The sequence below is a fragment of the Copadichromis virginalis genome, linkage group LG8 (assembly GCF_057382275.1).
Source record: "Copadichromis virginalis isolate Kocher_CV1m ecotype Utaka linkage group LG8, C_Virginalis_male_GT1.1, whole genome shotgun sequence".
NCBI classification, from domain to species: domain Eukaryota; kingdom Metazoa; phylum Chordata; class Actinopteri; order Cichliformes; family Cichlidae; genus Copadichromis; species Copadichromis virginalis.
In genome coordinates, this window is record NC_140625.1 from 3,618,820 (window position 1) to 3,642,620 (window position 23,801).

Genomic DNA, 23,801 nt, shown 5'->3' on the forward strand with positions numbered 1-23,801 from the left:
CTTGTTTCTTGTTTTCCTCCGGCAGGATAAAACATGAGGAGCACTCTGCTCTGTGATTTGTATACACTGTCTTGACAGCCGAGCCAGTAGACTGTCAACTTCCTACCTCGGTCACACACACAACGCAGGATACGGTTGCAGGGACGGAGGGAGGCACGGAGAGCTAAATAAAGCGCAGCCTCTTTACAGTATGTTGGGCAACAGAAAGAAAGCAATCCCCCAGGTCAAGAACGGAGCCGGGACGTCCGAATTAAAGGCCATTGATCCTCTGCGGAATCTGGGTGAGAGTTTTTGTTACAGCAGCCTGTGCGTTTATTATGCTTTATTAGGCGACTGTGGCTCAGGGGGTTGGGAATCGCATCTGTAACTGGAAGGTCGCCGGTTCGATCCCTGGGCTCTCTGTCCTGGTCGTTGTGTCCTTGGGCAAGACACTTTACCCTACTGGTGATGGCCAGAGGGGCCGATGGCGCGATATGGCAGCCTCGCTTCTGTCAGTCTGCAGACTGTAGCTGCCTCCACCAGTGTATGAATGTGAGAGTGAATGAATAGTGGTATTGTAAAGCGCTTTGGGTGCCTAGAAAAGCGCTATATAAATCCAATCCATTATTATTGTATTTTTACTGAAAGAGTACTGGTATCTCCCTCCGACTGAGAAAATGGCTTTGCTAGACGGTAACCCTGCTTTAACCCGTTAACCCTGCTTCACATTCAGATTGCAGTGCTTGAAAATTTTGCTTTGCTCCCTAGTACAAATCGAGGTACTTGAGGTATACTATTCCACGCTGCTCTAGTTTATCCAGATAGTAAAATTACTGAAATTACCGTATTCCAGTGAGCCGATATTTAACTTAAAATATTTGCCTGACTTATTCAAATCCAGTTAAAAAATAAGGAGGTGACTCTGTTGTTATAGATGTACAGTTTTCACATTTAAATATGTGCCACTGAATTGAGCAACATAAACTGAGCCCATTCTCACTTCTATGATTTTTCTTCTTTTTTTTTTTTTCAAACAAAAAATTTGGATCCCAGGGTAAAACAACTTTAGCCACCCATGTGCTATAGCTCGGTATTTACAGCCTTTTTTTTAATGGATTAAATTCATTTTTCACCTCAGAATTCTACACTAAAAACCCAAAACATAGCATGTACATAAGTATTTGTGATGCATCCTGTGTCATCATGTGTCTGATGTTTCTACAACTTGACTAGAGTCCACCCGTGGTGTGTCCAATTCAATTCAATTCAATTCAGTTTTATTTCTATAGAGCCAAATTACAACAACAGGTTACCTCAAGGCGCGTTATAATGTAAGGTTAAGATCCTACAATAATACAGAGAAAACAGAGAAACCCCCAACAATTATATGAGCAAGCATTTTGGCAACAATGGGAAGGGAAAATTCCCTTTTAATAGGATTCTTCCTATTAGTTCTATTGGTTCTGCAGCAGAACCAAGTTGAGAAAGGAGTGTCCATATGTCACAACCATTTAGGGGGATGGAGTTCACTGGACATGGTTTGGAAAGGCAGCTCTCTAATATAAGGTCCCGTAGTTGACGGCAGATTTCAGAGGACAAATTAAGCTGTGAAGACAAGGACTTGTCTGTAGACCTCCAAGACTGGATTATATTACATTGAAGGTCCCAGTAATCACAGGGGCCTCCATCATCCATAAATGGAAGAAGCATCACCAGGACACTTCCTGTAACTGCCGCCCAGCCATTCTGAGCAGTCAGGGTAGAAAGGCCTTAGTCATGCCTTTTTTCAAACTATGGCTCATGTGATGAAGCACATGGATGATAGTAGGTCAAGAAACCTGGAATAACTCCCAGTACATTTTAAATACCTGGGACTCTGCACAATTTGGTTTTAAAATTGAAGAAGTTTCTCTGATGAGATGTGAAATCTCTTCACTTAAAGAGAAACTTAAAGAAGTCCAGGTGTGCCAAACTTTTATCATCATCAAGAATTGCAATAAGCAAAGGCTGTGCATATTTATGCCTGTATTATATTTTTAGTTTTTAGTTTTAAATTTCCAAGAATTTAAAGAAAACATTTCACTGTCATTATAGGGTATTGGGTATATAATTTTGAGGTGAAATTTTTATTCAATCCATGTTAGAATAAGGCTAACACATCACCATGTGGAGCGAGTGAAGTCGCTGTGAATAACTTCCAGATGTGCCGTATGCTTACGTCTAGACAAAAGTTTAGGCGGTCGAGTTTGAGAAAATCCCCTCGAAAGAAGCTCCAGAATAACAAAAACATTATAATTAATTTCAATATATTAAAAATAGTTGTATTAGTGGCTGTATGTGGTCAACAACTGGGTCTCCAGTAAAATAAAGAACATTCAATTCAATTGTATTTCAGCAGGGTTTATTATATGTTTTCACTATGAACTGAAGTGCTATATAATAAACTAAAATAGAATAAAATAAAATAATGTTCTTTTACATTCAAAATGAAATAAAGAACTCTTGAAAGAGTTGTCTTACATATAAAGTCCTTAATTTAAAAAAAGAAAAGGTCTAGTTTGGAACGTTGCTTTGAAAAAATGACCTGATTGGCTGAGTAACATCACATGGAATGACTTACAATCCATGTGACTGGTCTATGTTTGCTGTGTGCACACACTGACTGCCAAAAAATGAAAATAGCAGTACAGATTAAAATAACCATGCTGTACATGCATACAAGAAAACTTGTACCAAGAATCAAATCTAATGGGTCCATACAGAATAGTGTTTGGATTCGGATTCAGACTGCAGTCCACCTTATGGGCTCTAGACTAATCACCATACACTTACGTCACTGAAAGGTTCCTTCCGTGCCGTAGAGTTCATGAGATTCTACAAAAGAACCCACAAACAGGATACCAAGAATTTTGACAGTTTGTACTTTCAAGTATTGACATACAAACGGAGAGAACTATGTCCAAGTTATAAGAACTAACCCTACAAGGATTGCTCGTGGCCTGGTGCAAAATGACATATTTTTTTTATAATGAATAACTGTATAATAAAGAATCTCCTCTAGCAGAAGTACACATCCATTCAGCTATGAGGCACATTTCTGGAGGTGTTACTTTTTTGGGGGGCCCAAGTTTATAATGGCTCCAAGTGTTGTCTTTATAGTTTTTCCTTCCATTTTTCTCTGTCCACCCACCCAAGATATATTTCAATTACAGTGTACCCACACGAGCAGCTGTGGTGTGGCAGATGTATACACACTAGCCTCTAATTTTAACTCTGATCTCTTTTTCCTCTCTTTATGCCCTCCCTGTTCTTTCTTCGGCCTATCCCAGTGCTACTGAATTTGAATCGTATTATAATTAGGTGTATGCTCACTGCTATTTTATACACACCCAAATACAGTATATAAATATAGTGTTTATAACATAATTTTAATCGACCATCATTTTGTCTCTATGCTTTCTAGGAGTGCAAAATGATGAAGATGTGAGGCAGATGCTGCAGGGCTCTAGTATGGTGAAGGTATCAATAATTATAAACCATTTGTAGCAGTTAGAAGTAGTTTGAGAATGCTATATATTACATGTATTGTAACATATGAAATCATTACATGGGAAGGTTCGCTCGCCTCGCTGGCAGAAGCGTCGGATTCTGAAGTTGCTGGAAGATGGTGTCACCGTTTGGTGTCAATCATACAAAACATCCAGCCGAGCCAAGGAACAACAATCCTGTAAGTTGTATGCAGCATCACACTATTGACACTAAATGAATTTGAATTGTCAGTTGTAAATGAAACATTAAACTATAACAAGTTGCAGTCCACACTGTTACATGATCACAGAATAAATAAATGATTATTTTCATATAACATATATTATACAGTGCTGATGATTATAAAACACAAAGATCATCAAACAAATTCTATTGTAAGACAAAGATAAGCCGAGTAAATACAAAATAAAGTTTTTAAATCATTTAATTTATTAATGGAAAAAAAGCCATCCAAACCTGTCTGTACCTGTCTGAAAACCTAATAACTTTTTGTGCGCTCCTTGACAACAGAAACCACAATCAAGTATTTGGAATAACTGGGAATGACTATTTCACACAGTTGTGGAGAAATTTTGACTTACTCTTACGTGCAAAATGTTTTTAATTCTGTTATGTTGGAAATGTTTGAACATGGAGGACCTGTTTAAGGTCAGGCCATAGCATCTCAGTCTTAATTTGAGTCCAGACATTGACTTGGCCACTCCAAAACCTTCATTTTGAGTTTTTATAAGCCAGAAGTGGAGTTCTCAGTGTGTTTGTCAGTGCGCCTCAGCAGTGCATACACAAAAAATCAGTGTGCAAATTGTGCATACAAACTTTTCAAACCCAAATCTGCGATTCATAAATATCTTATCTTTGTCTAAATGTATTTGATGATCTGAAATGTGTAAGTGTTAGAAATATGCAAAAACTAGGAAATCAGTAAGGGGGCAAATACTTTGTAATGGCACTTAATGTAGTGCTTTGATGCTCTTAGCGAAACACTAACAGCACTGTTATAAATTCACAAACGCGCTCATTCAGAACTGTAGTGCATGGCTTTTTATCTATTACACACACTCCAGTGGACGTTTTAGGGGCAATTTGGGTTCACTATCTTGTCCAGGAACAATATGATATGTTGTCTAAAGAAACAGGAATCGAGCCATTGATACTTTGATAAATAATCACACCTGCTTCTTTTTAAAGATCACTAATGCGTGAGCCGAAAATGTGTCTCAAGTTTTGGTCAAGATGTAATCATCATCAATAGACCATGGCCTGTGGTAGAAAGATGTTTTTCTCCCATTTTTAAATTCATCTAATACATAAATAAATAATCTAAAGAAAAATCATGGTCTAATTATTTGTTAACAGTGAAGTAAAGTTTAATTACCTATACATTTTTCTGTTTATTGATCATTGTTATCATAAAGGGTTACTATGCAGACATGCTGACCAACATCATTATGTTTAGCTAAAGTGATTAAAGTAACTAGATTAGCTCATATGGAAAGAGAACTATGACATTACATATAACCTATGTAATACGCTGTAGCCTTTCCTTCTGGAGAACAAATGGCTGCTCAGTGGTGGCTGGGTGTGTAAGGTAAAATGTCCATGTACTGTATCTATTTTTGATCATTTTAAATGTACTTTGTACTCCCTCCTTCACTATCTGAGGGTCACACATGTTGCCCTGATTATAGAGCTCATCTATTTTGAGCATAAGATCCTTTCTCTAGTTCAAATAGTGGGATTGCAAAACATATGGCGGGAGTCCGCCTTGGAGCCTGTGGGTTTGATGCTGTGTAGTTAACATATGACTCAGCCACTCCCAAGTACAGTACAGGGCCTTTAATTGGCACTGGATTTGGTGTGCCAGTTCTGTGGTTTACTCCTGACATCCAAGATCATTACAGAGATGGTTTTCCTCTAGTATGTTACACTTCTAAATAAGATTCATTTCATCCCCACATTGAAGCTAAATCTTTGTACTCTTCATTCCATAATCTTCTCAGATGTATTTCAAAAAACTTGTAGATGGTTGTAATTGGACTTGACATGTGGAAATAAAAAAAGCTTGTTAGACACAAACAAGTGTCTTACTAAAACAAACATAGAGTCCAAAAGCTGGAAAAGAAAGGCCTACGTGCAGAATCAAGAGGCAGAGGAGACCAAAGGGAAAGGAAAATATGTTCAGAGAGCCGGTCCAAAGGTGATGCAAGGTACAAAGACAGTCCTGTGGGTTGGCCTGGCTGCAGGACAAAGCAGAGAAGCAGTTTTATGGGTTTACCCAAATGAAGAGAGACAGTTCTCGGAGTGAGCCCGGGGCCCAGCAATGGCCGAGGAGGTGGCCAGTAGGCCTGTTTTGGCAGTCGGTGGCCAGTGATGACAGCCAGCAATACCCAGGTTGGAGACCCTTTGGAGGGGGTGAATGGCAGCTGGTGATAAAGGTCATGATCATTCAGGGGGGGTTCGGAGGAGGCTGACATCGGCAGAGGAGACCCCTCCAAAAGCTTGGTTGGAGCCCATTATCAATGGTAGGGATGAGAGTCCCCTAGAGGCAGAGCCCATTTTGAGACTGGGCTGTGATGGGGGCTGGCAATGGCATCAGCATCATCAGCATGCTGGCCTTCAGCCCACAGACTTTTAATATGTGTAGATCCAAAAATCTAGGTAGAAATTCCAAAAAGCTTCCTAAATTCCTCCTTCAGGTCCTTGGAAAGGATTGCTATATCTTCTGCATCCATGTTCTGGTTGCCTTGTTCTGTCATCTTAGTGAAGTGCAGAATGTTAGAACCCACATCCAAAATGTGACAGGACAAGGTTCAAAACATAATGAGAGCCATTTGGTTGAAAAAGACGGAAAAGGTCTATAAATGCAGAGACAAACAGTAAACAGAAATACATGAAACAAAATCCAAAATAACAGGGAAATACATAAGTAGGCAACAGTGTGATACAGTCAGCTTAAAGTGAAAGACAGGTTATACACACATCGGAGCACATTGAGGGCTAAATTAGGAAAACAGATCGGTGAGAAGAAAGCAGTGAAACTAAACAGTGATAGGGGAAGTAAAACTATAAGCACAACACAGAAGGCAAAAGACTTCCAAATTAAAACAGGAAGTTACTAACCACAGAGACAAAGGTGTGGTAACAGTACATAAGAGGAAACTAAGGAAACCAGAATAAGCAAAGAACCAAATTCTAAAGAACAAACAAACCAAGAACTGGGTGGAAAACCTAATAGTGTCATGGTCCTGGGTCTTCGAGCTTGGTTCTGGATGTGCTCATTTCTTTGAAATTACAAAAGAGTTGTCTCTGTATATATTGTTCTCTTGTGCTTCTGAGTTTAGTTATAGTCTCGTGTGTGTTATGTTCTGCTTTGCCTTCCTTGCTTTGTTAGTGGATTCTGCTCAGCTGTGTTCTCCAGGTGTTTCACCTTTACCCATATCTCATGGGTATTTAAGCCCCCTGTTTCCTTCTGTCACTTGTTGTGATCTTCCCATAGCTGTGTGCCCTGTCTATTTCTCAGTGTAGTTCTCTAGCTAATGTTCACCAGTATCTGCTTACTTAAGTTCTTTGCATTTTGGTTTGCTGCATGTCCAGGAATAAAGCTGCCTTTTGAGTTCAGTTCTGTTTCTGAGTCCTGCATATTGGGTCCAATTCTCTGCTCACTACACAGTGTATCATAACAAATAATAAACAAAGATAAAAGAAAAAAAATCTTAAAACTCTCTGTCAGGACCATAACAATCACAAGGTGTGAATATATTTGAATAATTCTTTGCTCACTTTATTTCTTTCTTCATCCTCCAGTCTCCATCATGGAAGTGGAGTGTGTGCACGAAGGTTGCCAGTCAGAAACATTGCAGCAGATGGTTGGCTCAGTACCTGAAAACCAGTGTTTAACAGTGGTCTTCAAAGGGTCTCGTAAAAGCCTGGATCTCCTCTGCCAAAGCCAAGAAGAAGCTCAGTGCTGGGCCCGTGGCATCCGTACCCTGCAGGAGAGGATGGACAACATGACCCAGAAGGAGAAACTTGACCAATATCCTTGATTTTTGTGGGGGTGGACATACATCCCTGTTCATTTGGATTTATAGAAGCACTACTTTGTGTACATTTAATAATTATCATTATTATTATTATTTAATTATAATTTGTTGACCACTGGGAACCAAGAGATCCAAACTAGAGAGTTAGCACTGTAAGAGGTAACCACTGAGACTTCATGTTAAAATACACCATATGGCTCACCAGTGCTTCCTTGACAGTGTCACCTGGATTCATGCTTATATGAGTCGGGCTGACCGAAACCGCGACGACAAGATGAGCTACGATGAGGTTCAGATTCTGCTGCAGATGATCAATATTGACTTGAATGACCAGTATGCTCGCAGCCTCTTCCAGGTAGCAGAACACACTGCTTAATTTAAGTAATTAAAGTCAATCATTTAAATTAAAGCTAACTTTACGGGTTTATAGCCATTCTGTCTGGAGTATTGATTTCCCCTCTTGGCGCGCAGTGTGGGTTTTTCAGTTATATTGTATACAAATGGTGATGACTTTATTTGGTTAGTACTCAGAGCTTGTGACCATAGGAAAGGGTAGGAACGTAGACTAACCAGTAAATTGACACCTTCACATTTACGATCAGCTCTCTCTTTATTACAGTGGACTGCCATGTAGTCTGTTTGTTGATCTCATATTCCGCACTCCTCTCACTTGTGAACAAAATCCTGAATGTCGCCCATAGACATTGCCTGATGAGTGCTAATGACTAAATAGAGTGCACCTGTGTGTAATCTAATGTCAGTACAAATACAGCTGCTCTGTGACGGCCTCAGAGGTTGTCTAAGAGAATATTGGGAGCAACAACACCATGAAGTCCAAAGAACACACCAGACAGGTCAGGGATAAAGTTATTGAGAAATTTAAAGCAGGCTTAGGCTACAAAAAGGTTTCCCAAGCCTTGAACATCCACGGAGCACTGTTCAAGCCATCATTCAGAAATGGAAGGAGTATGGCACAACTGTAAACCTACCAAGACAAGGCCGTCCACCTAAACTCACAGGCCCAACAAGGAGAGCGCTGATCAGAAATGCAGCCAAGAGGCCCATGGTGACTCTGGACGAGCTGCAGAGATCTACAGCTCAGGTGGGGGAATCTGTCCACAGGACAACTATTAGTCGTGCACTGCACAAAGTTGGCCTTTATGGAAGAGTGGCAAGAAGAAAGCCATTGTTAACAGAAAACCATAAGAAGTCCCGTTTGCAGTTTGCCACAAGCCATGTGGGGGACACAGCAAACATGTGGAAGAAGCTGCTCTGGTCAGATGAGACCAAAATGCAAAACGCTATGTGTGGCGGAAAACTAACACTGCACATCACTCTGAACACACCATCCCCACTGTCAGATATGGTGGTGGCAGCATCATGCTCTGGGGGGGCTTCTCTTCAGCAGGGACAGGGAAGCTGGTCAGAGTTGATGGGAAGATGGATGGAGCCAAATACAGGGCAACCTTGGAAGAAAACCTCTTGGAGTCGGCAAAAGACTTGAGACTGGGGCGGAGGTTCACCTTCCAGCAGGACAACGACCCTGAACATAAAGCCAGGGCAACAATGGGATGGTTTAAAACAAAACATATCCATGTGTTAGAGTGGCCCAGTCAAAGTCCAGATCTAAATCCAATCGAGAATCTGTGGCAAGATCTGAAAACTGCTGTTCACAAACGCTGTCCATCTAATCTGACTGAGCTGGAGCTGTTTTGCAAAGAAGAATGGGCAAAGATTTCAGTGTCTAGATGTGCAAAGCTGGTAGAGACAGACCCTAAAAGACTGGCAGCTGGAACTGCAGCAAAAGGTGGTTCTACAAAGTGTTGACTCAGGGGCTGAATAATTACACACACCCCACTTTGCAGTTATTTATTTGTAAAAAATTTTTGGAATCATGTATGATTTTCGTTCCACTTCTCACGTGTGCACCACTTTGTGTTGGTCTTTCACATGGAATTCCAATAAAATTGATTCATGTTTGTGGCTGTAATGTGACAAAATGTGGAAAAGTTCAAGGGGGCCGAATACTTTTGCAAGCCACTGTAGACTCCTCAATTTGGGTTAGTTATTCATCCCACACTTGGAGTGTGCATATGGCGGGGTGTTGCCTCTGGCTCCGCTGCAGTGTGGGGGTGGTTAAGTGGGCTCAAGGTGCAGTGCCAGGGTGGCTGCCAGGGCAGCTGCTGCCACTCAGTAATCAGACTGTCCCTATTTCAGTGACGCAGGGGCTCAAGAGAGGAGCTGAGTGTGGAGTGGAGAAGCAGCTGAAAAGCTGACCTCCTGACATCAGGAAAAAGGATAACGTATTGTTAATAACACCATAAAACTGTCACCTGAGGCTACGTGGGGTCCATTCATTTCACAGTGGTGGTCCCGCAGTCTGCGGCACCTGTGCAGCTGCTGCACCTACTTGGCAGATATAGTGATGCACCAAGAGCAGGCAGCAGTGCACAAAGACCAGCTGAATGAGCTTTGGGCTCAGGCAGAGCAACAAACAAGTGTGCGGGAGAGACTGGACAGGGCAGCCGCACCGCTGCGATCCCCTCCTCTCATGGTGGCCATGCACCGGAAAGGGGACGGGGATGATCCCCAGGTCCTCATGGAGGCGTTCCAGGTTAGTGCTGAGGCATGCCAGTGGCCTGCTGTGGAGTGGGTTCCGCGGCTACTGCTGCTGCTATCCGGAGTGGCCCAGACGGCGGCCGTGATCCTACCCCCCTGTGTCAGGGGGGCGTTTTGAGGACGTTCGCCTGGGCTCTCCCCAGCGGACCATTGCAGGCGGTTTTGTGGCAGGCGGGGGATCAGCTGTTCGCCTGGGCTAGTAGGCTGCACAATGCCGCGATGAGATGGCTGCAGCCCGAGCCATCAGAGGGCGAGGCGTGGATGCTCTCAATGACTGTCCTGGAGCAGTTTGTGGAGGGGCTGCCCAGAGAGGCGACATGGTCCGCTGTTACCAGCCCTGGCTGAAGATCACCAACTGGTCAGCAGGCAACCGCCGGTAACTGCGTCGAGGAGGAGGCCCCCTGGCCCAGCCCCAGCGGAGCGACCTCCGCCCCTGCAGTCCTCAAATCTGTCCTAGCGAACCTGCCAACCCGGAGCAACAACAGGCACCCGAGCCACAGGGGGTGGCGCAGGCAGCCGGGACACCTGCAACGGGAGTGTCCACTGATGGAGGTCAGGCGGGTGTTCTGGGCCCAACCAGACTTACCGCATATTAGTAAGGTGTCAAGGAGATATACACCAGACTTTGGTGGACATGGCCTGTACGCAGACCCTCGTGCATCAAAGCTTGGTTCACCCCAGAGCATTGTTGGAAGCAAAGTGCGGTTAAGTGTGTGCATGGGAGCATTCACAAATATCACACAATATTTTACAGTGCAGTAGCACGTAGTGTCTGCGCGGCATTCAGCGGTGACATGTACTTCTAGGGAGGATCCGCCGGCACCAGTGATTCACCCGAGGGGAGATTTCCCACTGGAGCAGTCTTATGATGACACCCCACACTCAGCCTTCGACCAAGTGATAGAAATTGATGGTCACCTGGTGTGCCCTGAAGCTGCGCAGGCCTACCCACACTTTGTATTATTGAACAATAGGCTTTATCAAGTGAGTTGTGACACTCACACAGAGGAGGAGTACACCCAGTTGTTGGTGCTGAAAAGCCGTCGAGAAATTATTTTCCAGGCGGCTCATTATAACCCCATTGCAGGGCATATGGGATATGATAAACCTCTGGAGCGAATAATAGCCCAATCTTATTGGCCAGGCCCGAGCAGATGTGCGCTGATGGTATGCGTCATGCAAGGAATGTTAGCTGGTTAACCAGCCAGCTATCGTAAAAGCACCTTTTTGCCCACTACCAATAATGGAAGTGCCGTTTGAGCGCATTGGCATGGACCTCATCAGGCCATTTCACCGAAGGGTACGTGGCTATCGCTTTGTATTAGTTATGGTGGATTATGCAAAGCAACCCTCGGAAGCAGTGATGCTGGGCACCATCTCTGCAAAGAGTGTTGCGCAGGCGCTGTTCAGGGCATCTCTTGAGTTGGCAGCCCAAAAGAGATTCCTGACTGACCAGGGCAGGTCATTCATGTCTCACACACTTAAACAGCTGTACAAATTATTGGGCATGAAATCTAAACCAGGAGAGGAGAGAGATGAATTGGGGCCAGAGATGCCAAATTCAAACATTCCTGCCTCTCTCCATTGTAATAAACATCTCACACAGGGCCAGAGAGTGGATGTTGGTGTATCCAACAGCGTTTTGCAGATGTGTTCTCACCTCTGCACGTCATACTTCGCTCATAGAGCACCATTTTGCATAGGCATGCATAGAGCGACCTGGCGTGGCGGTGTGTTTACAGCCCTACAGGTTACCTGAGCAAGAGGCAAATTGTTGAGAGAATTGCTGAAAATAGGAGTGATAGAAGAGTCAAACAGTGTGTGGTGTAGCCCCTTAGTTCTTGTGGTGAAGAAAGATGGGTCTGTATGGTTCTGTGTGGAATATCCTTATCCGATGCCCCAGGTCGATGAGCTCCTGGACCGGTTAGGCACTGCTCACTTTTTCACAACACTGGATTTTTACGTAGCTATCCCCACCAGGGATAAAAAATAATATAGCAGATACAGGGATATATAGACCAAAAGTGGGTAGAGATAACACCCCCACAGCAAATCATGTTCTATTTGCACATTAACAAACTGCTATTATTTCCGTCTTTCTGATAGAAATGTGACCAGTCAGGTGACGGTCGTCTCGATCATGGAGAGATTGAAGTTTTCTGCAGGGAGTTGTTACGAAGGCCAGAACTGGACATCATATTCATTCGCTACTCTGCAAATGGCTGTGTGCTTTCAGCTGTGGACCTGAGGGATTTCCTAAAGGACCAGGGGGAGGATGCCTCACTCGTTCATGCCCAAAGCCTCATACTCACCTATGAACTTAATGAGTGGGGTACGGTACTAGTAACAATAAATTATAAGATTGGAGAATTAAAATACTTTAAAAATAGCAAAGCTTACCTGACAAATATTCAGCTGTGCTAAAGGATGAAGTTTGTGGTACAAAGGACATTTTGACTGGAAAACACAGTTTGGCCACAACTCAAAGATTCATACACCAAGTCTGACCTGACAACATTTCACATAGATGTCTAATAGGACAGAACAGAATATCACAATGGGATGGGGTAATTCTATATTTATTTCCAGTCTGTCTGAGGGATAAGCAGTAACACATTCTGGCTAGAGCAAATGAAAACACAAGGATTGATGAGGTAAGTGATCAGATAAGCTGAAGTGTTTCAGTTTACATCAGACCTGAAGGAGATTCAAGTCTTTATAGAATAGTCTGTGTATACTGAGTATACATAGGCTGCTCCAGACTGCTCCTCTGTGTGTCTACTGTATTTTCCTGGTATCAATTGACTAATCATAGGCACATGAAGATTAATTCAGACTGATATAAAAAGAGTTGAAAAGCTGTAAATGAGTGAAGAGGATGCAGTCTACATGGATACATCAGCAACCAGTCAACCAGTTTGATTCCTGGCCAGTCGCATCCCTTCTGAATGTCTTCCCCCTCTGTTTCTGTGCTACAAAAAATTAAGGCATTTTTATTATTATTTTTAATTATAAGAATAAAAATGATGTTTATTTAATACCCTATTTTTTAAACTTTGTTTCTCTTTGCCCATTGCAGCCCAGAAGAATAGCTTCATGACTCCCAATGGTTTCACCATGTACATGTTGTCAAAGGAAAACTGTGTGTTTAACCCAGAACACGCTAGAGTTTACCAAGACATGGCACACCCACTGTCGCACTACTTCATCTCCTCGTCCCACAACACCTACCTCACTAAGGACCAGCTGACTGGGAACAGCAGCACAGAGCCTTACATACGGTAACAGCAACAGGGCAGTGATTGTGAACTAGGCCGTGTGCAAATACATTTATTAATTTGGTAACCTACCTATTTCACTATTATTGACAAAGGCAGTATACTATTATTATTGTAGGAGAGGTTTGTACTAAATTATTATACTTTAAATTGTCTCACAAAATTCTGAACAAGGTGAATTAGAATTTTTGTAAAAACCAATCATAACACACAAAATGCAGCAGTACTTGTCAGTCCCCTATAAACAGCTGGATGGCGTTGTCTGGGCTGCCTAGCTAAGCCCACTGACATCATAACTCAGATCAAGATTAGTGTCAGGAATAGGTGGATAAACTACGTAGTGCTTCTTCGCATATCTGCTCTGTTCTCAGAATTGTTCTCAGCTGTTATGACCACTGACAAGTGAAGTGAAAAAGACTGTCACGACTATCACTTCATCCTGGGTGGCTGTAGCTTAGGAGGTAGAGCAGGTGGTCTGCTAATTTGAAGGTTGGTCTCTGGTTGCATGCCAAAGTGTCCTTGGACAAGATACTGACCTCAGAAATTCCCCAGATCTCAATCCAACTTTGGAATGTTCTAGACAAACAAGCCCAATCCATTGAGGCCACAACTGACAACTTGCAGGACTTAAACGATCTGTTGCTAAAATCTTGGTACCAGATACTGCAACGTGTCTTCAGGGGTGCAATGGAGTCCTCAACAGGTCAGAGCTTTTCTGTGAGCAAAAGGGTATAAACACAATATTAGGCAGGTGGTCATAATGTTGGTGTATATACCTGGGAATTTGGTACTGTTAACAAAAGTTACCATTGACAAATGAACCCACATGTACAAGTTTTAACTAGCTGGCTAACCAACCCCATGTTGGCAATTATACTTTAGTGTAGAAATGTTTATACCATGGCATTGTTCAACATTATACATAAGTTAAAGTCATGGCGCATTACAGCTGGTGAGTTAATTTGGCAAGCCAGATAATTCCACTCACGCATACTTTTACTAAGTATAACTTAACCAAACAAGATACAGTTAGCCAGCCAGCTATAACTCAGCTATTCCGCGTGAATCTGATGGTGCTGTCACGGGTTGCTCTGAGGATCCACTCGCAGGGCTCCGGAGTTGTGTTTTAACAGAGACGGTTTATTTACAAGATCTCCACCAAGTGTATTTACAGACAGTGCCAGGATAGTGCTATAAACAAGATGTGAGAGGCAGGGTTCCAGGGAAAACAGGGGAATCACACACGCGCTCACGCCAACCTTTCTCTCTCCGCTAGTGACCAGTCACTCCTTCCACACTCCACACGGGGAAACACGGGGACGGGTCCGGGGAATCTAGAACACAGAGACACACGTTAACTTTCTGAGGCGGAGGCATGGGAAACTTGGGCTCGACGTGTACTGACTAGAGTCCTCACAACAATCCAGCGTTGAACAGCTGACCTCCTCCCTCTAAAATACCAGCTGGTCTGATGAGGCCCAGGTGTTCCCAATCCAGGAAGGCGTGGGCCGAGGGCGTGAAGCCGCCATGAGTTCCGCCCCGGCCAAACAGGAGAGAGGGGGAGAGAGGGGGAGAGAGAGATAGAAAAGGAGAGCCAGGAGTGGGGAGATTATGATCAGCGCCTTGCCGATCCCGCAGGTCGTGACAGGTGCACCATTTGTATTGTTTACTGATGAAGTAGGTGGAAAATGGAAAATGTCAGATAGCTGGCAAATATTCATTGTAAGCAGGCATGCAAGTATGCAAGTAACATTAGCCAAAAAGATCACAGATATAAATTTTCAAAAGCAATCTCTTCTACAAAATACTATATAGCCATTTTGCCTTTATGTACTTTGTTATAGGATTTGATATGCTTAGAACAGTCATATGTTGATGTTACATTTGTCCAAAAAGTAATTAAATGCCATAATTTTTTTAAGTTACTTTAAATTTACTTTACTTCAGAAATATGTAATAAAAGGTGTTTAAGATGTAATTTTTTCTTAACCCAAGGTACACCTTTACTCACAAAGCTTGAATTTGTCTCTTAGAGCTCTAAAACATGGTTGTCGGTGTGTGGAGCTGGACTGTTGGGATGGAGACAAAGGAGAACCAGTTATCTATCATGGACACACACTTACTTCCAAAGTGCCCTTTGTTGAAGTAATTGAGACTATCAATGAGTATGCTTTCAAAGTGAGTACTTCACTGTAACCAAGAGTTCTCTGCAGAAAATGAAATCTTACTGTAGAAATTGTGTAGTATGGTATTTCAAACAATCTAAGCAACTACTGCAGATGTCATTGACTGACTTATTACAGTAGTGTAAATATATTAGAGGGTTAACTAGCTAATTGGAGCCTTGAATGTGTTCTAACAACCAACCATCAGCTGCAAAGTAATGCTCAATAATCAGATTGCTTCCTGTATAGATGCTGCTTTAGTCCACAGATTATAGAATTCTTACCTTGATTACCTGACATTAAAGAGACCACAATGAGCCAAAAACAATTCCTCACACAATCAGCAGAAGCTTCAAATGCTAACACTGTGCTGACATTCTCAATGTTCAGATATGTATATATATAGTTATATATTTGGAACCATCATGAATGACTTCTAGAAGCTAGTTTTGCTCATCTGAATGCATCATTAGTGATGGTAAATATATGTTTGTCCATTCTGATGATTTGACTTATGTCTTGAGATATATAGATATAGATGCTGCTGCTGTATATGTTCTTTGATTTTTACTGCTTGTCCTTCCTCTTGTGTTAGCTTTCTGTTACTGTCTCTTATGTTAACGTGTCAGTTTTGACCGTGCCTCAAATCAGCCAAAACGATACCCTCAAAACAATAATTTATCATCCAATTTGTTTGTTACCTGTTGGTTACCTTCTTCAGCTTCCTTATCTATGAAAAGATTGGTTTTAATGTGGCCCACAGGGCTTTTTTACAGGATACCTTTTCAATCGAAAAAAATGGTAAACTGAACCTCAAGAGATTTTTTATGTTACCTTACTATTAATTACAACTACTAGAATATATCTCTAAAATAATTTGTTTTATTTATTCTTTATTTTAATGTTATTAACTATTGTAAGATCTGTGGTGTTACAGGTCAGTTTAATGCATACATATTTAGTTGGAGAGTTTTTTGGGGACAGTATTAAACAACAATGGTTGTCTCTATAAAGCACATTTTAAAGAAAGTGGAGCCCTGTCCTTCAGGGGTCAGTTCAAGTTTTTTTGTTTTGCTTGCCTTCGTTTTATTGTGTCCACCATGGTAAGTTTCTTCCTGAAGTCCTTATCCAAGGTCATAGATGGTAAAGAAATTGTCGCACATGATATTGTCACGTGTAATCATATTAAGGATTAGAAGTTTTCCTTGATTTTTCACAGGGATACTAATTGCACATTAGTCTGTGTAAGTCTGTAGATTCTGTGCATTGCAGTTTTTGCATCAGCTATGCATGGATTTCTGTGTCTTTTTTGCCAGTCTGGCTGGTGTTATGTTGCCAGATAGAGCATTTTTCCATGAAAGGGACAAAATGTTCATCTGCTGTCACCTCTGCCCTGGGTTGAACATCAGTGGAAGGAGATGCACCAATCTCTCCCATACATCTCTGATGGGGCAAGCTTGTCAGTTTTTGCTCTAGTACCACTGTTGTCAAATCTGAGGACTTTTAATACCATTCAAAAGAAAAAGATTCTGCCTGGCGATGCATCCAGAAACTATCAGTGTTTATAATGCACCAATATAAGCATCCAGATATTCCCAGAGGTGACATTCCAAATGTTGCCATGGACTGTTTTTTCTTTAAAGCATTGTAATAGCAATAATGACTTTTAGGAAAAGTGGTGAAATCAATAACAAATGAAAACATGTCTTGATGTCACGTATTCTTGTCACGGCACACCTGGTAATCCCAGGGGTCATTTTGGTGACATTTTCAGCAGTGGCCCTGCCATGCAAGCCAGGAGATACTGCACTCCAAGAGATGTGACCACTTTTGGATTTGTATGTTTCAGCAGAACAGAAGCAGCTTCAGCACCTGTGACCTCCTCATCAGACTTATCAGATGTATCTTTGTTGTATCCCGTGGTTGACATTCTCTATCATCCAGCTCCTCAGAAACTGGCTTGTCCATATTGCTATGCTGTTTTGTGTCTTCTGGCTAATTCTATTCAAAGATATGATGCAGAACTTGGCTTATTGTAAATCTTCTCATTTTTGCATGCTGCAAACCGGAGATGTATACTCTGCATGTCACCAACATCTTTACATGTCTTACATTTTTATACATTTCCATCTGGATTACCTTTTCAATCAAGCAGTAGGGATAAAAGGGGCTGTTTGTTCTGAGGAGACAAACAGACAGAGAAGCCCCTAACTTCTCTCCGACAGTGTTAGTGAGCTCAGTGTGTTTATGATTTTAGTTTTGGCACTGATTATTTCATAATCTTACATTTTAACTGGGTCAGAACCGACCCTAACAACACAAAAGTCATAACTTTTGCCAAAGCATTTTGTAATTTTGTGAAATTTATTTTTTTTTATTTTGTTTAAATTGAGGTTCCTGACAAAGTCAAAAAGGCTTGATGCAATAAACAAATTTAAATAGCACTTCTATGCATTTAAAACCTAAAAACAGGTTGGTGCCAACCCTAACACAAGAGGAAGGTGTGTTATAAATCGACATTAGCCACAGTGACAATTTTGCTGACAGGCCAAGTGATAATTTCCTTATTTTTCTCTGGTCTACAGAAAATACTTTTCTCACTGACTTTCCAACATTGTGTCTGTCCCAGTCCTCTCCCTACCCTCTAATCCTGTCTTTGGAGAACCACTGCTCTCTGGAGCAGCAGAAAGTTATGGCTAGACATCTGCACTCCATTCTGGGAGACAAATTTCTAACAAAGCCTCTTGAAGGCCTGGATTCCCACAATTTGCCTTCCCCAGAGGTAAGTAGTCAAGTAATCAGTGAAAGTTCAGTTCCCATTAGCACTACTAAATCCACTGATAGCAAACATAACTTTATGTGGGACATGTAAATATTCCTGGGTTAATTAAACCACATGTAGATTGTTCTCACAATTACAGTTTTCATCAGATTAATAAAGATAAAAATGATCCATACAAAGAGATATATGTATTGTGCTTGATACTTTTCATTGGCAGGTGGACATTGCTGGCTGGATTTCAATGGCCTATAAAAGTTTTTCAGTCTCCAACCACTTTTACAGTTTTTAATCCTCAGCTGTAAAAGGCTGATAGGGTACCGTCATCACTCTGCCAGGCGTGGACACCCAACTTTAAAACATGATAAAGATGGCGACGTAGGATTTTTAAATTAATGCCATAGGTTCATTTACTAAAAACCTCAAATGAATTTGAATCTCGGGGACCTTCACGGTCAGAGGTCTATTTTTCTAAAATTCTTGTGAATACTGTAACTCAAGAAGGAAGTCACCTAGGAGTCTTACATTTATACAATAATTACTAGGAGGCTGAGGTGTAACACTGGCAGCTGTATTTTTCACAGCTGGTAAGACTGCTTACCATCTTTTATTATAACTGAAACTAATACAATTAAATACATTTGTTCTGACCTCTGATACTTCTGGTAAAACCTTAGAACATTTGTAGCTTTGTTTCAGCCTGGTATGGGAAAACTTGCAGTAAATGTTTCATGTGTCTTTTATCTCTCATGAGATTTTTTCAGAGCCCTTTGACATTTTTCTCATGTAACATAGTTATGCAGTAAGAATTTAATATATTCAAAAGCATTACAGAAAAATGTGAAAGTAGCCCCTTTCATGAGACAATTATTTAGGCCTGTAATCAGTTTTCAGTCTGTGAACATTACTAAATTTTATCTAAAATTTGAGCACTGCTCAGAGAGCTCTATTGGGAAGATTATGCTATAACTGCAGTTACCTTCATGTATCACAAGTGTATAAGTGTAACAAATATGTTTAGAGCTTTACAATAGGAAAAACTTCTCTATACGATAGGAAAAATCTGCGTCTAACTAGGTGAAAATTATGTAAGGCTTATCGTGATCAATAGGCAGATCACTAATGCCTCAAAAGGAGAAAGACCAATGGCAGAAAAGGTTAATGTGTGCAGGGTTGGATGTGGCAGCACAGCGGAGGGTGGTCTCCATCTCCTGATTGGCCCTATCGGCCTGGCCATTACTCTGTGCGTGAAAACCAGAACAGAGACTGAACTGGGCTCAGAGGGAAGTACAGAATTTTTTCCAAACTCGGGAAGTGGGGACTGTGGCCTGATATGACATTCAGGCAGAAAACATGGTCAGTGATGAGTTGAGTGGTTTCCAGAACAAAGCGTAGCCTAGCCAGGGCGATGAAATTAGCTGCTTTAGAAAAATGGTCTACAATAGTTAGAATTGGGTTACCTGTTAAGGGGGCTAGTCCAGTGATGAACTCCAAAGCGATGTGGGATCAGGGACATCCCGGCATCGGCAAGGGTTGGAAGAGTACAAACGGAGAAGAGCTGGTGATTGTATTCTGAGCACAGTAGACACATATTCTTTAAAACATGTTCTATTATTAATGTGGGCCACCAGAACAAACATTGTGTGTGTGTGTGTGTGTGTGTGTGTGTGTGTGTGTGTGTGTGTGTGTGTGTGTGTGTGTGTGTGTGCGTGCGTGTGTGTGTGTGTGTGTGTGTGTGTGTGTGTGTAGGCTCTTAAAGGTAAAGTCCTAGTGAAGGGGAAGAAGGAGAGGTTGGAGGAATGCTCGTCCAGCTCTTCAGACCTCAGTTCCTCAGATGAGGAGACCAGCCGCATAGAAGGGAAACCCAGAAGGAAGGAGGATAAAAAGGTTGGTACGACACTATCCTAGAAACAGTACCTCTGACCACTTCTGGATGGTGACTAATTCAGTTGGTTTCTGTGTATGTGCATGTGATGTCAGGCAGGCGTCTCCAAGATAACTCCGGAGCTATCAGACCTGGTTGTGTACACTTGCAGTGTTCCCTTTAAAAGCTTCGAACAAGCTGCCAAAAGTCCAGCAACCAACATGTCATCTTTCTCCGAAAGTGATGCACTCAGACATATTAAGGACTCAGGTAGGACACGTCTAAACTTGCCTTTTAGAGTAAAATGACTTTCTGGACTTTGGTTTTGCACAACACTGGTCACTATATTCTTCATTTCCGGTTAATACTTGTACAGCTGCTGTTATTGTGTATATATTTATTTATATTTAGATTTCTTCATACATTCTTATATAGTTCTATATTGTGTATTTTGTTGTACAGTTATTTTATTTTCAACTTTAATTTATATATTTATCTTTATCTTATTCTTCCTAGTTAAATTTACCCTTTTTAATTTTTCATATTTATTTCCTATCTTATTCATAGCCTTTTCCTTTTTTGTTCTCTTTAGGTCACGAGCAGTTGTCCAAGCATTTCACTACATATCGTACTGTGTATGACTGTGTACGTGACAAATAAAATTTGAATTTGAATTTGAATTTAAAATGGAATAGTTTGTACAGTACAAGTACAGTAGCAAAGGTACTGAGACACCCCACATTTCTTTATGTTTTGCAAGTAATATTGTTGGTTTGTTTTATAAGATGAAAGACAGAAGAAGGAAGCCAGGAATAGAAAGGGAAAAGGGACAGAATGATATTTAATCGTGATTAATCAAAATTAATCCACAGCAACCCTGTGATGAATCTGATTAAACATTTTAATTGTTTGACAGCACTAATATATCTGTATACTTACCTATTAGTATATAGTTTTTTTTAAAAATTGCATTTCACCTGAGAGGACCTGTGCTAAAAGATTGAAGAAAACTATTGAAATTCTCTATGAATTTAAGAATATATTCTTTGTTTATTCCCCATTTATTTCATTATATTGCATAAATGTCTGTTACAAGCTTAAATATAAAGTTGAAAAAGTGTAGTTGCAACCAGATGTTGATCAAGTAATTGCGATTAATCACAATTGATTACAGAAAATTGTGAGATTAATTAGTTAATTAAGTCTATTGACAGCACTAATTGCTATATGTTTCAAAATGGATTAAATCAAGCTTGTTAGACAGCCCATGGCTGGACCAAGAACAAGCACAAAAGCACAAAAGTAAAAATCTCTTATCTGCCTTTTATAAGCTCCAATATTAAAATCATACCTGCTTTAAAAGCCTTAACATAAACACATCTCCACCGGCGTGGTGGGAATTAAAAAAACAAAAAACAAAAAAAACCCTAAATCTTTACTTATCATATGTAAACTAACAACCATTTGAAACAATACAGATATCTGTTGGAAAATAGAACAGAAAATACTCAATAGAAAAGAGAATACGAAATACTTTTACATCTTAGAAATACCTATAGGGGTAACTTTTACATTTTTGTACCCACTTTGTAATATTTGTAAGTTGTTATTAAACACTGATGATTTAATTTCCCTCCCTTCTTTCTCTATTTGATTTTGATCAGTCAAGATTAAAAACTTGTGGAGACTGATACGCTTAAATACGTTCAAAATGACTGAAAGCCCCAATTCACAACTTATACAATACAAAACTCTTAGCACACTATACAGGTCAAAGGATGTTCCAAATGGGCCTTACATCTAGCCCTCCATCCATCCATCTTCTTCAACTTATCCGGGACCGGGTCACAGAGGCAGCAGCCTAAGAAGAGAAGCCCAGACCTCCCCCTCCCCAGCCACCTCCTCCAGCTTGTCTAGGGAAACACCAAGGCGTTCTCAGGCCAACCGAGAGATATAATCTCTCCAGCGTGTCCTGGGTCTGCCTCAAGGCCTCCTCCTGGTGGGACATGCCCAGAACACCTCATCTAGGAGGTATTCTTGTCAGATGCCCAAACCACCTGAACTGGCTCCTTTCGATGTGGAGGAGCAGCGGCTCTACTCTGAGCCCCTCTCGGGTGGTCGTACTTCTCACCCTATCTCTAAGGGAGTGACCAGCCACAATTCAGAGGAAGTTTATTTCCACTGCTTCTATCCACGATCTCGTCCTTTTGGTCACTACTCACAGCCCATTACCATAGGTGAGGGTAGGCTTTGCTTTTCCTCAGCTCCCTTTTCACAATGACAGACCGCATCCGCATCACTGCAGCTGCAGCACCAATCCATCTGTCGATCTCCCGCTCCCGTCTCCCATCACTCGTGAACAAGACCCAGAGATACTTAAGCTCCTCCACTTGGGGCAAGAACTCGTTCCTGATCCGGAGTGGGCACTCCACCCTTTTCCGGCTCAAGACAATGGCCTCAGATTTGGAGGTGCTGATTGTCATTCCGCTTCACATTCGTCTGTGAACCATTCCAGTGCAAACTGTGGGCCATCACCTGATGAAGCCAACAGAACCACATCATCTGTGAAAAGCAGAGATGAGCTTCTGAGTGAAAGCCTTCCGCCACTTGGCGACGCCTAGAAATTCTGTCTATTGAAATTATGAAGAGAATCTGTGACAAAAGGGCAGCCCTGGCAGAGTCCATCATCCACTGAAAAGGAGTCCGACTTATTGCTGGCTATGCGGACCAAGCTCTTGCCATGGTTGTATAAGGATGGAATGGCCCGTAGCAATGGGCCAGACACCCCATACTCCCAAAGCACCTCCCAGGATTAGGTTAGATCTTCATGCAACATCGTAGCAGCATGCCGACCAAGACAGCCCTACTACATTCAGAGCCTTCAGGAACTCGGCTCCTTCCACGGGGCACAGCCACAAAGAAGTTGTTTGACTGCCTCATTGACCTCACCCCCAGAGATAGGTGAGTCGTCCCTCTCTGCTTCCTCCACAGAAGATGTGCCAGTGGCATTCAGGAAGGCTTCGAAGTATTCGTTCCACCACCCAAAAATGTTCTCAGCCGAAGTCAGCAGGACTCCATCAACACTATACATAGTGCAGGTAGAGCATCGTTTGACCCTCCTGAGTCACCTGACGGTTTGCCAGAATCTCTTCGAGACAGTCCAAAAGTATTCTTCCATGCCTTCTCTGAACTCGTTGCACACCCTAATTTTTGCTTCAGCCACTGCCCAAGGCGCATTCTGCTTGGCCTGTTGGTACCTACCAGCTGCTTCCATAGTCCCACATGCTAACCAACCCTGATAGGAATCCTTCTTCAGCCTGATGTCTCCCTTCATCTCTGGTGTCCTCCCCCGCCACCTAATCCAACTCACCGCCAGGTGGTGATCAGTTGACAGCTCAGACCCTCTCTTTGCCCTTGTGCCCAGAACATATGGCCGTTGGTCTGGAGATATGATTACAAAACCGATTGACCTGTGACCTAGGGTGCCCTGGTGCCACGTGCACTAATGGAAACCTTTATATTTGAACA

The 23,801-nt window shown here is 41.9% G+C and overlaps 1 protein-coding gene and 1 long non-coding RNA gene across 2 annotated transcripts in view; one reads left to right on the forward strand and one right to left on the reverse strand.

Moving 5' to 3' along the window:
• LOC146702522 (1-phosphatidylinositol 4,5-bisphosphate phosphodiesterase delta-3-A-like) overlaps positions 1 to 23,801 on the forward strand; it is a 31,573-nt gene continuing 7,772 nt past the window's right edge. Inside the window, exons 1-11 of the mRNA XM_085465426.1 lie at positions 1 to 281; positions 3,443 to 3,498; positions 3,595 to 3,706; positions 7,333 to 7,561; positions 7,794 to 7,923; positions 12,294 to 12,519; positions 13,267 to 13,468; positions 15,499 to 15,643; positions 18,260 to 18,412; positions 20,159 to 20,296; positions 20,390 to 20,543. Coding sequence (XP_085321552.1) covers positions 191 to 281; positions 3,443 to 3,498; positions 3,595 to 3,706; positions 7,333 to 7,561; positions 7,794 to 7,923; positions 12,294 to 12,519; positions 13,267 to 13,468; positions 15,499 to 15,643; positions 18,260 to 18,412; positions 20,159 to 20,296; positions 20,390 to 20,543 — 1,636 coding nt within the window. The 5' untranslated portion in view covers positions 1 to 190. The remainder of the gene's footprint in view (positions 282 to 3,442; positions 3,499 to 3,594; positions 3,707 to 7,332; positions 7,562 to 7,793; positions 7,924 to 12,293; positions 12,520 to 13,266; positions 13,469 to 15,498; positions 15,644 to 18,259; positions 18,413 to 20,158; positions 20,297 to 20,389; positions 20,544 to 23,801) is intronic.
• Positions 5,198 to 15,502, reverse strand: LOC146702523 (uncharacterized). The gene is made up of 5 exons (XR_014921848.1): positions 14,871 to 15,502; positions 14,725 to 14,799; positions 14,002 to 14,180; positions 7,309 to 7,514; positions 5,198 to 6,383 (listed from the first exon to the last, which is right to left on the reverse strand). It is a non-coding gene; the product is annotated as an uncharacterized LOC146702523 (long non-coding RNA).